We start from the raw sequence: 14,377 nt of genomic DNA, 5'->3' as shown, positions 1-14,377 counted from the left end.
GAATATTTAACATCTCTTTTTTGGTCATCTGTTTTTAGATCATGATGCCTCTATTCAAGCCTATGGTTTTACCAAAGGATAAGAAAGTGAACCACTTTTCCTTATATGTCATGAATCGGTACCGAAGTAGCGTCGACATCCTTGACTCTTTACCTTACCCGAAGAACCATCGTCCTTCAAAGAACACCTATCATAAAGACTGCGAGAAGATTGTGAGTGACATTTATTATCTGTACTGGATTAATTTTTCTACATCTTTGTTTCTGCTTTTTCTTAGACCTAAAAATGTGTGGTTTCTTTTCTTTTCTTACAAATCTCCAGGATGGTCCAAGTAATGAAGGATGTGGATGGTGATGCTCAGTACAATGCGAGCAAGCAGCCCAAATGGGAGCTTTTTGCAAAGAAACCAATGTTTGTGAAGGTTCCAGTTCAAGGGGCGAATGAATGTGGCCATTATACTCTGAAGTATGCAGGATCCTATGATGGTGAAAAGATCGTTGGGAACATTCGAGATAATGATGTGGGTTCTAGTTGAGCTTTTCACTTTTTTGTGTTTGGCTGATTGTGTATTCTTCTTTTTAATGTGTCATGATTTTTGATAATTTGTTTCATTGTTTTGCAGGCTCGTATTGTTGATTGGAAGGATGAGGATCTGTATAGAGTTGTGTTCAACCGAAATAACCAGCTTCTGGTGACGGAGCTTCCCAAGGAGTTTCAGCCTTTTGCTCCTGGTGCATAGAAGAAATGGTCATCATTCGCGTAGTGAAATGGATAGTTGTGTGATATATCTGTTGAAAGCATTGTAGGCTTTGATTGTAGTGTTTGGATGTCTTTGATTTTTGATAGTTGTGTGATATATCACTTGTGTATGTTTCATTGGGAATTCGTTCTGGTTAAGTTCTATTTTTTGTACTGAAGTCTTGTAAACTAGTTGAACTGAAAACACGTTTTCCCAAGTCATTACAAGTTGTTGCTGGAAAAGTGAGATTTATCATTTATTTTCATCTGTCCCAACCTAGGTTGGACCTTTATAGTTTATGTACCCTCTTTTCTTGTACTTATAGTATAGTTATGTTAGTACTGAATTGTAATGTCGTTCAGTGTAAGGCTTTTAAAATTTGGTGTCACGATGGCACTTGTGGATCTAGCGTGAGTGGAGTGACGCTTCCTTGTTATGTAGAACTGATTTCATATAATGTATTAGAACTGAAGTGTTTTTTGTGATTGAAATTATTTACGACCAAGTTGCTACGTCATCTCTAGCCAGATTTTATTCAAGTATAGGAAATTTAGCAAGATTTGAGAGCCAAATTTTTGTTTGAACTTCTTGAATTGTAGTAGTTGAACTTCATAGTAAAATTTAAATACTGGTTTAAATTAGCTACATTTAAATATGTCTCCGGGGGGACCTATTTTCTAGGCTGTGGTTCTTCTCAAGGCAATGTTTTGTATGATCATAGTACTTGCCTTACAGACTAAGTTGTACTGACATTTCAGTTGTACTATTAGTGATATTCTTGAGTGTGTCAATGTTTTATGGAATCTGAACTGAAGCTTCCCGTTCCTTTTTATATTTTGTAGAATGAATGTACCGTTTGTTCAAGTGTACCAGAACTCTCAGTCCAAGCATGCTAGTGGCTTGGAAATATGTACTGATTGTTCTGTGCTTTTCCTGTTGTAGTACTCAGTAAATTTCTAACTACTATTAGCATGATGCTGTTAGTAGTCCTTGGATGAAACATAGTCTTTTTAGTGTTCTTTTGAAACTAAAAACTGATTTCTTAGTGTGATAGTACTACCGTAAATGTCTAAGCTGTACTGAGCGTCCAATTCTACTATTTTGCTGTTGTCCTTAGTTAGTCTGCCACTGTTTTTGTTTTTTTGTGAAAATATCCATGTATGCTTTTTGTTTCTGCATGACTAGTTTCAACTTCAACCTACTTCAACTTCAAATGATGGATGAACAAAAATAGGAAGCTAGCAAACTTGTTGACTGACATAAGCAAACGATGTACATGATAGACATAGGCAAACTTGTTCAAACCCTGACAGACATAACATAAGGTAGTTGGTTCAACATAACGAAAGCAAACTACAAATCTGAAACAACAATATTAAGGACAGGCATAAGTGCGAGCAACACGAATGCAGACTTTCATGCATCTTCACCCCGCGAAGTTGCAGTGGTAGTAGGGGTCAGCCTCCTGCTCTTTTGAAATATCCCAACCTGTCACGATGTTGTCGATTGTCTTCCATGACTTGTACGTGGCGTACGCATCTATTCCTGCATACGTGATGAGGTTGTCTGGCAGCGGGCTGGTCCCCCACAGTTGGTGTTCTCCCTTGTCTATCTTCTTCTTCATGCCTTTGTAGGATTCGTGGATGACGCCGCCTGCAACATCGGCCAAGGAGTCGAAGTATTTGTTGGTGTGTGGATCTTTCCACTTGCGCTGCATGTCGATGAAGTTGTTGGGGTTGATCTCCAACCCAGACTTGTTCAGCATCCGCTTGTCACCTCCAATGCTGAAACCGACAAATGTGTACAATTTCTCCTCCTACAGGAACTGTTTGAGGTGCTTGGCCTGCAAGGGGGGAGACACACATTGAAGGTTAGTGTTCTTTTTTTAAGATTTAAAGCTTCTGTTTTTTGGTTTTGAAAGTGATAATCCATGAGGTAGATGCTTATATAGTATAAGTCATGGATGAATGTAGTCCTGAAACTAGTACACAAAGTCCTGAAATTAAATTCAACTACACCATGTTATTTTTCTTTTTTGCTATCTTCAGTGCTTCACCAAATTCAAGAATCATTTTAACAGATTCAATGATATATGTGCTGCTTGATTCAAGTTTAGTTTTCTTTTTGGTTGAATAAAAGACCTATACCAGTGCTTGATACATCTTTGTGCATCAATTCTATATCAAGTTCAAAAATTAATTTGAGAAACATGTGCATCAAGATATGGACCTATACCACTTCACCAAACATCTTTTAATACATCAATTCTATAAACTATACTAGTGCATCAAGATCAGAATCTATGCTAGCACATCAAGTTCAGAAATTAATTTGGTGCATCAAGTTCAGAATTCTATAAACATATTTTTAGATGCTAATCTGATGAAACAATCCACTTCACGGTTTCAGAATTGCATGTAAGTTGAGAAACATGTACTCATGCATACACTTCACAAAGTATAGTAGTTCATCTAGTTGGGAAACTAGTTTAATGAAGTTTTTAGTGAGTAGTACTAGTATAATAGATGAATGAACAGTAGTATGGGTTACCATTTTGTGGCTTCTGCGATGTGGTAAGCCAAGCAGAGTTCCTCGATGCACAACTGCAGGACTGCTGCCATCTGTGGAGGTTCCTCATCGCTGGTGAACTCCACATCAACTCCGATGAAGCTCGGATACAAGCCGCCGCCCTTCATCCTGAGCCTGCTCATCACCTCGTCGGCCTTGTCTGGTTCGCTAGTGCAGACGATCTCCAGCGTCTCTTTGCCGTGGAGCTCAACACCTGTGAGGGTTCTCGTGTACTCGCGCTTCTTGCCGGGGATGTGAACGTCGATGAGGTCACTGATCTTGTCCGACGGCTCGCCATGATGATGCTTGGCGGATGGTTCCTCCGCCATCGCCTTCCTGCGGCGACTGTAGGCTTGGGAGAGAGAAGTTTGTGGTTTGTGTGCAGTGGAGGTTGAAGCGGCAATGGTGGTTTCTGGGAATGAGGCAGAGATGGAAGACGATGGGGTATTTTGCAGTGCATCAACGGGGATGTGTGGGAGGCGGTTCGTCAGGGGCGTGGGTGTGGTGGTCGTGGGGGTCCCCGTTTGCAGTCCCTTGTGGCAACCGCTCAATGGGTGGCGCGGGTGGTGGCCTTGAAGAAGCAACCGTCCAATTCAAATGGTTTTACTGCTGCACTGACTTGTCTTGTCAAGCTGTACTTATGACCTGCTAAATCCCACTTGCATGTCTCAGGGGTGGTGATGACGGCATTTTGGACTGTTTAGGTGACGTATGCTTTGTGATGTTTTTCCCTGAGGATGTTAAGTATTTGTTTTTCCACTGAAGTCTTATAGACTAGTTTATCTGAAGACATTTTTAGTGCCCTAGGAGTTGTTGCTCAAAACTGGTACTTATTTTATTTTCATCAGTACTTACCTAAGTTAGGCCTTTATAGTTTTTGTATTCTCATTTTAGTGCACTTATGGTTTAGTGCTGTGTGAAATGAAATGTAATTTCATACAGTGTGCGGTATTGAAATTTGGTGTCGTAGTGGTGTGAGTGGCCTGACTGATCCTGCTTTTTTAGTACTGATGTCATATGTATGTTTGAACTGAGTTTTTTTTTGTTTTTTCGGTGGTTTGTGGGATTGAGATTATTTTACGACCAGATTGTTTGTTGAGGTGTGTACAGATTTTATATAAATAAGAAATTTAGCAGAATTGACAAATAAATTCTATTTGAACTTCTTTTATTTTAGTAGGTGAACTTATGAGATTTTATATAAATAAGAAATTTAGCATAATTGACAAATAAATTCTATTTTGAACTTTTGCATTTTAGTAGTTGAACTTGTCAGATTTTATGTAAATAAGAAATTTAGCATAATTGACAAACATTATATGTTTGAACTTTTTGCATTTTAGTAGTTGAACTTGTTAGATTTTATGTAATAAGAAATTTAGCATAATTGACAAACATTGTATGTTTGAACTTTTTGCATTTTAGTAGTTGAACTTGAAAGTAATATTTAATTCGGTTTTTTAAATTATGTACATTTAACAGATAGGCTATTAAGTTCTCTTCTTTTTAGAGGTTCATTGTTTTTGTATCATATTTTCTCCCTTTTTTATCATCCGTGGTGCAGAGCTAAAATTATTTTTATTTACATTTTTCGTATTCAAAGATATTTCCTGCGAACTAGTATTTGAATTTATATATTTTCAGTTTCAAACATTTTTCTTGTAGTTTATATTTCTTTGCCTCGTCCTTTGGTTTGTTTAACTTGGCTTATTTGGTGTGGTTTTTGTAAACGATGCTGGCTATTGGGCTGTTTTCCGGCCCAGATAGCTCGTCCGCGCGGCTGTGCAGTGCGGCGTGCGCATGCGCTCTGGGTTTAGTCCCACCTCGCTAGTCGAGGGGGCTCCGAACCTGTTTATAAGCGCAGCCGAGGCTCACTAGTCGAACTCCTCCGAATACTTACCCGAGCGCTTATACACGGCGCTCGCTCTCTCTCTTGACCTGTGGGCCCTGATCGGTGGGCCCTGCATTGTGCGGATTACTAGGGATTCGCCTATGGGCTCGAGTTCAAGTATCTAGCAGTGTCAGGGCCTGCGCCTGACCTTGGGCGGTCAGTTTTTTCTTTTTTTTGTTTGTTTGAATCTAGTACTTGACTCCAGCAGCAACTTGGACTGAAACTTTTTGTTCTAGTTCATGTCAGTTTTGTGTAAGTGTAATTTTAAGATGTACTTGCGTGTAGACTAAGTTGTACTGATAGTCCATCCATAGTAGCGCTTACGGACTGATGCTTCTATGTACTTTTTATTTTAGTAAGTATGTACTGTCCGATCAAGTGTACTAGTACTGTGATTCTTAATCTACAAGCGACCAACATAAGTGTGTGCTGATGCTTATTAACTTTTTATGTTTGTAGTACTTGTTAATTATCTAGCAGCTACATATGAATGAGAACACTACATGAAGTACTGAGAATTTTTGCTTCAACTTTTGAAGCGTTGTTAAGCAACTCAAATTGTGTTGATTGTTCTCAACGTTATGTTTTCTATACAATACTGAATCGAAACTAGACATGGAACAACGTTGTGTGATTAGTTGCATCATAACTAGTACTTTAGAGCAGCCACAAAGTTCTATTTAGAAGCTACTTTTGAATTTGAAATGATGGATTAACAACATACGAAGCTACCAAACTTATATAATGAGATAAGCCAAACATTGTACTTGATGACATAAATAAACTAGTTCAACCATGACAAGCATGACATAATCATACTGGTTCAACCCAATAAGAGCAAACTACTAATTTGAAACAAGATAAAAGGCAAGCACAAGCGGAAGGAAAACGAAGGCATGCTCTGATGTATCTTCATCCCTAAAAGGGGCAATAGGGGTGGTCGTAGAATTTCACAACCTCCTGCTCTTTTGCAAATTCCAAACCATCTGCGATGTAGTCGATCATGCTCCATGCCTTATACGTGGCGTATGCATCTACTCCTGCGTACTCGATGAGGTTGTCTGGCAGCGGGCTGGTCCCCCACAGTTTGTAGTCTTCCTGCGTGTTGATGTTCTTCTTCATGCCTTTGTAGAATGGGTGGATGACGCTGGCTGCAACATCAGTCAAGGAGTCGTACTCTTTTCCGGTGTATGGAACTCTCCACTTGCGTTGAATGTCGATGAACTTGTCGGGGTTGATCTCCAAACTGGACAACTTCAGCTTCTCTTTGTCGCTTTCAATGCTGAAACCGGCAAATGTGAACAACATCTTATGCTGCAGCAACTCGTTTAGGCGCTTGGGCCTGCAAGGGGAGAGACATTTTTGAAAATTAGCATTACTTTGATGTTTGAATTATTCATTTTTGTTTTGTTTTACAAGTGATGAATCTATGAAGTAGATGTTTATGTAGCATAAATAATGGATGAATGTACTTCAAAAACTAGTAAATAAAGTTCTGAAATTAAATTAAGTACATCATGTTATTCTTCTTTCTGGATTATACATGGTTTCAGTCAATGTTGTATGTTCTCCTTTGGTACTAGTTTAGTTTACTTTCTGTTGAATAGGATAACACATAAATAGTGCTTCACCAAGTTCTTAGTTTATTTTCTTTTGAAAATAACATTAGATCAAATTCAGAAAATACTTCACTACATCAAGTTCAGAAACATATTTTTAATACATCGACTACATAAACTACACTATCGTATCAAGTTCAGAAACTAGACTAGTCGATCAACTTCAGAAATTAATCTTCCGCAAGATTTTCCAAATAGTAATCCGGTGCATCAGGTTCAAAAATACATTTATAGTGTATCTACTTGAGAAAATGCAGCAGTGCATCCACTTTTCACAAACCACACTAGTACATCTAGTTGGGAAACAAGTTTGATGAAATTTTTAGGATACAGTACTAATAAAACAGATGAACCAAACAGGGCAAATGAGTAGGGTGGCTCACCATTTTGTGGCCGCTGCGATGTGGTACACCAAGCATAGCTCATCGACGCACAACTGCGGGATTGCTGCCATTTGGGGAGGTTCATCTTCTCTGGTGTAGTGCACACCAACGCTGATGATCTTAGGAATCTTGCCGCCAGCCTTCCTCCAGAGCCTGGAGATCATCTCGTTGACCTTGTCTGGTTCGCTAGTGCAGACGATCTCCAGCGTTTCCTTGCCATGGAGCTAAACCTATCTGAGGGTTTTGGTGTACTCGCGCTTCTCGCCGGGGACGTGAACGTCGACGAGGTTGCTGCTCTTGTTTGACGGCTCGTCTTGATGACGCTTGGTGGACGGTTCCTCCGCCATCGCCCTCCTCCGGCGGTTGTGGGCTTGTGAGAGAGAAGTTTGTGGTTTGTGTGCAGTGGAGATGGAAGGGCAATGGTTGTTTGTGGGGATGATGGAGAGATGGAAGATAATGGGGTTTTTTGCAGTGCGTCGACAGGGATTTGTGGGAGGCGGTTCGTCGGGGGCGTGGGTGTAGTGGGTGTAGTGGCGTGGGGTCACCGTTTGCAGTCCCTTGTGGCAACCGCTCAATGGGTGGCGCGGGTGGTGGCCTGGAAGAAGTAACTGTCCAAGTCCAATGGTTTTTACTGCTGCACTGACTAGTCTTGTCAAGCTGTACTTATGACCTGCTAAATCCCACTTGCACGTCTCAAGGGTGGTGATGGTGGCATTTTACTGTCGCACTAATTCATCTTGTCAAGCTGTACTTATCGGCTGCTTATCCCACTTGCACATGTCAGGGTTGGTGATGATGGAGGTTTGTAATCCTCTACTGTGGTACTTGGACTCGTGATTGAAGTGTAATTGAACTTACCAAATACCAGTGAGACTATGTGTGATGCTAATGTTTTTTAAAACAATTTTTGTATTTTTTAAAGGATTGTTTATATCAAGATAATCTCTGAGTATTTTTTATAGATAAATTAGATTTTCATCAGTACAGAATGTATTATATTCGCATTTTTGTTTGAGGTAATTATTTTTATGTACTGATGGTCTTTATGAATTGGGACTGGCAGAAGCAGACATAGCTTTGTTTTTTCAAAACGATGTTTTTTTGAGGTGTTCATGGGTGTGTTTGTTTTACTCTGCCTTTGTACTAACGACTGAGAATTATCAGTACTGATATACTATAAGAGTTTAAATTTTCCTTAAATTTTTTTTGCTGAGTTACTAGTCGACAGTAGTGTTTTTTGTCAGTACAAATGTATTTTGTGACTGCATTCAAAAGGATTATCAGATGGTTTACATAATAATGTCACTGCTCCAGCGGGCACAAATCACATATTATATCAGTACTGATGTGTACTCTACATTTGTACTGACGACTGAGAACTATAGGTACTGATGTACTACAAGAGTTTAAATTTTCCTTGACATATTTTTGCTGCTGAGTTACTGGTCGACAGTAGCGTTTGCGTCAGATAAATCCAGATAAGTTTTTTCAAATGTATTTTGTGACTGCATTCAAAAGGATTATCAAATGGTTTACATAATAATGTCACTGGTCCAGCGGGCACAAATCACAAATTATATCTTAACTATACTACTGATCGAGAAATCGACGATAAAGCTAAATAAGTTTTGGTAACGACAGTGTTTCTGAAATGTTTCCTCATTGTGTGCCGAGGCAACTGAGACCACTATGTATTGTTCAGTTGTTCGGTCTTGAGCTTCTCCTAACTGGCCTCGAATGTTGTGCCTTGCCCGTGCCCTTTCCTAGTTGAGCCTTGGCAGCTTCATCGTCAGTTTCAGTTTCCTCGTCCCCGACACTGTCATCTTCATTCGTCAAACTCTTCTTCTTCATCATCTTCATTTGATTTGTTGGAACTCTACACTTTGCCCTGTGTTTGTTCAGCGCCAATGACCTCCTTGCCCACTTTGCACATGCGTGCATTATGCCCGTCAGTTCCCCCACACTTGCGGCAAGTGTAGCTGTTATGTGTGTTGTCTCCATTGGTAGAAACCCGGGTGGCTCCAATCTGCTTGTGCTTGTTGACAGTGCCATCTGTGCGGAGTGGGCATGTGTGGTAGTTATGGTTACTCACGATGTTGCAGAATCCGCATGCCCTTATCCCGAGAGGTTTGCAGTCCGGGCCAAATTCCACATGCTTGATGGGGCGTGGCGGCTTTTTGGCTGCTGCTTTCGCTGCTTGCGTTTTGCTCTTCCTCCCCTTTGTGTTTGTGAATATGGGTGGTTTAATCACTCTTTCCTGCTGTTGCTGGTAGGATGTGTTGTTGTCATGTCATTCGCCTACAGCACCATCAAGCTCATGACCTCGCATGTGAGCTTGTTGGTGCTCTTGAGTGTGCACATGGGCAAGCTCTGGTTGCTACTGCTCCTCTTCCTCGTTGTCGAATGGGTCAACATCTCCCAGATGATTCATTTCGGATAACATTGTAGCAATATCCTTCTCAATGCCTTCATTGTCCGTCACACCTCCATTTTTAGCAGAATGCATGGCGTCGAGTTCTTGTTCAAGTTTCTCCATGACGACCCACGACCTCGCCATTTGCTCTTGGCTTCTCAAACTTTTTCTGTGCACCCTCATGTTGAGCGTCAGCAGTGAGCTTTCAATGCAGTATTGGGATGCCTTGTTTGACGCTACTATCCTCAAGTCATTTCTGTCGAATGTTGGCTGGATGTTCAGGCGTTTGGTGTATCTCCTGAGGATGTATTTCTCTGCAACGCTGGCAGCCTTAATTGTTTGCATCATGCACAGGACATGCACGCAGAAAATACATGTATTATTTTTGGAAGAGGTGCATGTTTTTTGTCATTTCATTCGAACAAAAACTTTGCAAATAAAGTAGTACAGTATGTAACATCTTTTTTGTAGTCCTCACCTGTGTGGTCCCATAGCCTGCACTCGCACTCATATGTTTCTCCCACGGGGTCTGCAACCACTTGGAACGTGTTCTAAGACCATGTAGATAGTTTTTGCGGGTTGTTGTAGCACACGAGGTACTTTGTGGTCTCTTCCGTCTCTGTCGCCGCGAAGACCAAATTGTTAGTTTTCTCGCAGCAAAAACTTGTCTAACTAATAAAGTTTTACTTTAGTAAGTATGTTTTTTTGTCTCACGACAGGTGATAGAGCTATACCCTGTTACCCATTGTCTCTTGGTTCTCTGTCTGCCTCCTGGTTTTGACGCAGGAGTTTACCTGGCTGACAAACCGGTGTAGGTTTTGTCTCTCACTTACAAAGTTCTTCTTGAGCACATAGTTCATGCTCTCACTTCGCTGTGTGGATGCCATTTTGGCGCAGAAAATTTCTTTGAAGTAGGCTGATATCCATTTCTCACGCTCGTTCCACATGGCCACCATCATGGCATCATCATGGAGGTTGTACCTATCCATGAGTCCTTTCCAGGCATCCTCAAACTCAGTTGGCATGAGGGGCCAGTTGAGGATTGATGTGAATTCATCCTTAAAGTCTTCATGCAGGTAGTACATGTATGCGAGGTGTTCCCTGTACTTCTTCATAATGTGCCAGCGGCACAGCTTGTGTACTGTCTTCTTGAAAACTTTTGGTATCGCCAAAGCCATTGTCGGGCACTGGTCTGGTAATGAGAAAAGAGATGTGGAGTGGTCAGCATATGGTGGTGCTGTTGGAAATATGCCCTAGAGGCAATAATAAACTGGTTATTATTATATTTCCTTGTTCATGATAATCGTTTATTATCCATGCTAGAATTGTATTGATAGGAAACTCAGATACATGTGTGGATACATAGACAACACCATGTCCCTAGTAAGCCTCTAGTTAACTAGCTCGTTGATCAATAGATGGTTACGGTTTCCTGACCATGGACATTGGATGTCGTTGATAACGGGATCACATCATTAGGAGAATGATGTGATGGACAAGACCCAATCCTAAGCCTAGCACAAAGATCGTGTAGTTTGTATGCTAAAGCTTTTCTAAATGTCAAGTATCATTTCCTTAAACCATGAGATTGTGCAACTCCCGGATACCGTAGGAATGCTTTGGGTGTGCCAAACGTCACAACGTAACTGGGTGGCTATAAAGGTGCACTACGGGTATCTCCGAAAGTGTCTGTTGGGTTGGCACAAATCGAGACTGGGATTTGTCACTCTGTGTGACGGAGAGGTATCTCTAGGCCCACTCGGTAGGACATCATCATAATGTGCACAATGTGACCAAGGAGTTGATCACGGGATGATGTGCTACGGAACGAGTAAAGAGACTTGCCGGTAACGAGATTGAACAAGGTATCGGATACCGACGATCGAATCTCGGGCAAGTACAATACCGCTGGACAAAGGGAATTGAATACGGGATTGATTGAATCCTCAACATCGTGGTTCATCCGATGAGATCATCGTGGAACATGTGGGAGCCAACATGGGTATCCAGATCCCGCTGTCGGTTATTGCCCGGAGAGTCGTCTCGGTCATGTTTGCATGTCTCCCGAACCCGTAGGGTCTACACACTTAAGGTTCGGTGATGCTAGGGTTGTAGAGATATTAGTATGCGGTAACCCGAAAGTTGTTCGGAGTCCCGGATAATATCCCGGACGTCACGAGGAGTTCCGGAATGGTCCGGAGATAAAGATTTATATATAGGAAGTCCTATTTTGGCCACCGGAAAATGTTCGGGATTTTTCGGTATTGTACCGGGAAGGTTCTAGAAGGTTCCGGAGTGGGGCCCACCAGCATGGGGGGACCCACATGAACGTGGGTAGTGGGGGCAAGGCACCACACCCCTGGTCAAGGCGCACCAAGATCCCCCCTTAGAAGGAATAAGATCATATCCTGAAGGGATAAGATCAAGATCCCTAAAAAGGGGGGATAACAATCGGTGGGGAAGGGAAATGATGGGATTTCTTTCCCCCACCTTTGCCAACGCCCCAATGGACTTGGAGGGCAAGCAACCAGCCCCCTCCACCCCTATATATAGTGGGGAGGCGCATGGGAGCCGCACCCTAGCCCCTGGCGCCTCCCTCTCCCCTCGTAACACCTCTCCCTCTCGCTGAGCTTGGCGAAGCCCTGCCGAGATCCCCGCTGCTTCCACCACCACGCCGTCGTGCTGCTGGATCTCCATCAACCTCTCCTCCCCCCTTGCTGGATCAAGAAGGAGGAGACGTCTTCCCCAACCGTACGTGTGTTGAACGCGGAGGTGCCGTCCGTTCGGCGCTCGGTCATCGGTGATTTGGATCACGACGAGTATGACTCCATCAACCCCGTTCTCTTGAACGCTTCCGCTCGCGATCTACAAGGGTATGTAGATGCACTCCTCTCTCTCGTTGCTAGATGACTCCATAGATTGATCTTGGTGATGCGTAGAAAATTTTAAAATTCTGCTACGTTCCCCATCAGTGGCATCATGAGCTAGGTCTATGCGTAGTTTCTATGCACGAGAAGAACACAAAGTAGTTGTGGGCGTCGATTTTGTCAATTTACTTGCCGTTACTAGTCTTATCTTGATTTGGCGACATCGTGGGATGAAGCGGCCCAGACCGACCTTACACGTACACTTACATGAGACAGGTTCCACCGACTGACATGCACTAGTTGCATAAGGTGGCTAGCGGGTGTCTGTCTCTCCCACTTTAGTCGGATCGGATTCGATGAAAAGGGTCCTTATGAAGGGTAAATAGAAATTGGCATATCACGTTGTGGTTTTTGCGTAGGTAAGAAACGTTCTTGCTAAGAAACCTATAGCAGCCACGTAAAATTTTGCAACAACAATTAGAGGACGTCTAACTTGTTTTTGCAGCATATGCCGTGTGATGTGATATGGCCAAAAGGATGTGATGAATGATATATGTGATGTATGAGATTGATCATGTTCTTGTAATAGGAATCACGACTTGCATGTCGATGAGTATGACAACCGGCAGGAGCCATAGGAGTTGTCTTAATTTATTTATGACCTGCGTGTCAACATAAACGTCATGTATTTTCTTTACTTTATTGCTAAACCGTTAGCCATAGTAGTAGAAGTAATAGATGACGAGACAACTTCATGAAGACACGATGATGGAGATCATGGTGTCATGCCGATGATGATGATGATCATGGCGCCCCGAAGATGGAGATCAAAAGGAGCAAAATGATATTGGCCATATCATGTCACTATTTGATTGCATGTGATGTTTATCATGTTTTACATCTTATTTGCTTAGAACGACGGTAGCTAAAATAAGATGATCCCTCGCAATAATTTCAAGAAAAGTGTCCCCCCTAACTGTGCACCGTTGCGAAGGTTCGTTGTTTCGAAGCACCACGTGATGATCGGGTGTGATAGATTCTAACGTTCGAATACAACGGGTGTAAGCCAGATTTACCCACGCAATACACTTAGGTTGACTTGACGAGCCTAGCATGTACAGACATGGCCTCAGAACGCGGAAGACCGAAAGGTCGAACATGAGTCGTATAGAAGATACGATCAACATGAAGATGTTCACCGATGATGACTAGTCCGTCTCACGTGATGATCGGACACGACCTAGTTGACTCGGATCATGTATCACTTAGATGACTAGAGGGATGTCTATCTAAGTGGGAGTTCATTAAATAATCAGATGAACTTAATTATCATGAACAAAGTCAAAAGGACTTTGCAAATTATGTCGTAGCTTACGCTTTAGTTCTACTGTTTTAGATATGTTCCTAGAGAAAATTTCGTTGAAAGTTGATAGTAGCAATTATGTGGACTGGGTCCGTAAACAGAGGATTGTCCTCATTGCTGCGCAGAAGGATTATGTCCTTAATGCACCGCTCAGTAGCTGAACCTCGAACGTCGGTTGTGGATGTTGCGAACATCTGACATACACGTTTTGATGACTACATGATAGTTCAGTGCGTAATGCTAAATGGTTTAGAATTGAGGCACCAAAGACGTTTTTGAAACATCGCAGAACATATGAGATGTTCCAAGGACTGAAATTGGGATTTCAGGCTAGTGCCCACGTCAAGAGGTATGAGACCTTTGACAAGTTTCTTAAGCCTGGACACTAAGGAGAAAAGCTCAATCGTTGAGCATGTGCTCAGATTGTATGAGTACTACAATCGCTTGAATCGAGTGGGAGTTGATCTTCCAGATGAGATAGTGATGGTTCTCCAAAGTCACTGCCACCAAGCTACTAGAGCTTCGTGATGAACT

At 42.0% G+C, this 14,377-nt stretch overlaps 2 protein-coding genes across 2 annotated transcripts; both read right to left on the bottom strand.

Annotated features, from left to right (window-relative positions):
- Positions 1-2,165: 2,165 nt before the first annotated feature.
- LOC147990156 (uncharacterized) lies at positions 2,166-3,636 on the bottom strand. The gene is made up of 2 exons (XM_087537293.1): positions 3,290-3,636; positions 2,166-2,523 (listed from the first exon to the last, which is right to left on the bottom strand). The coding sequence occupies exons 1-2, from the start codon at positions 3,634-3,636 to the stop codon at positions 2,166-2,168; spliced, it is 705 nt and encodes a 234-aa protein (XP_087393419.1).
- A 2,480-nt stretch (positions 3,637-6,116) lies between these two features.
- On the bottom strand, positions 6,117-7,547 carry LOC147990155 (uncharacterized). The gene is made up of 3 exons (XM_087537289.1): positions 7,453-7,547; positions 7,201-7,353; positions 6,117-6,540 (listed from the first exon to the last, which is right to left on the bottom strand). The coding sequence occupies exons 1-3, from the start codon at positions 7,545-7,547 to the stop codon at positions 6,117-6,119; spliced, it is 672 nt and encodes a 223-aa protein (XP_087393415.1).
- Between the last annotated feature and the right edge of the window lie 6,830 nt (positions 7,548-14,377).

The sequence above is a fragment of the Triticum urartu genome, chromosome 1A (assembly GCF_056163025.1).
Source record: "Triticum urartu cultivar PI428250 chromosome 1A, HENAU_Tu73, whole genome shotgun sequence".
Classification (NCBI taxonomy): Eukaryota; Viridiplantae; Streptophyta; class Magnoliopsida; order Poales; family Poaceae; genus Triticum; species Triticum urartu.
Note: the sequence above shows the minus strand (reverse complement) of the source record. Positions and strands in the feature narration are given on the sequence as shown.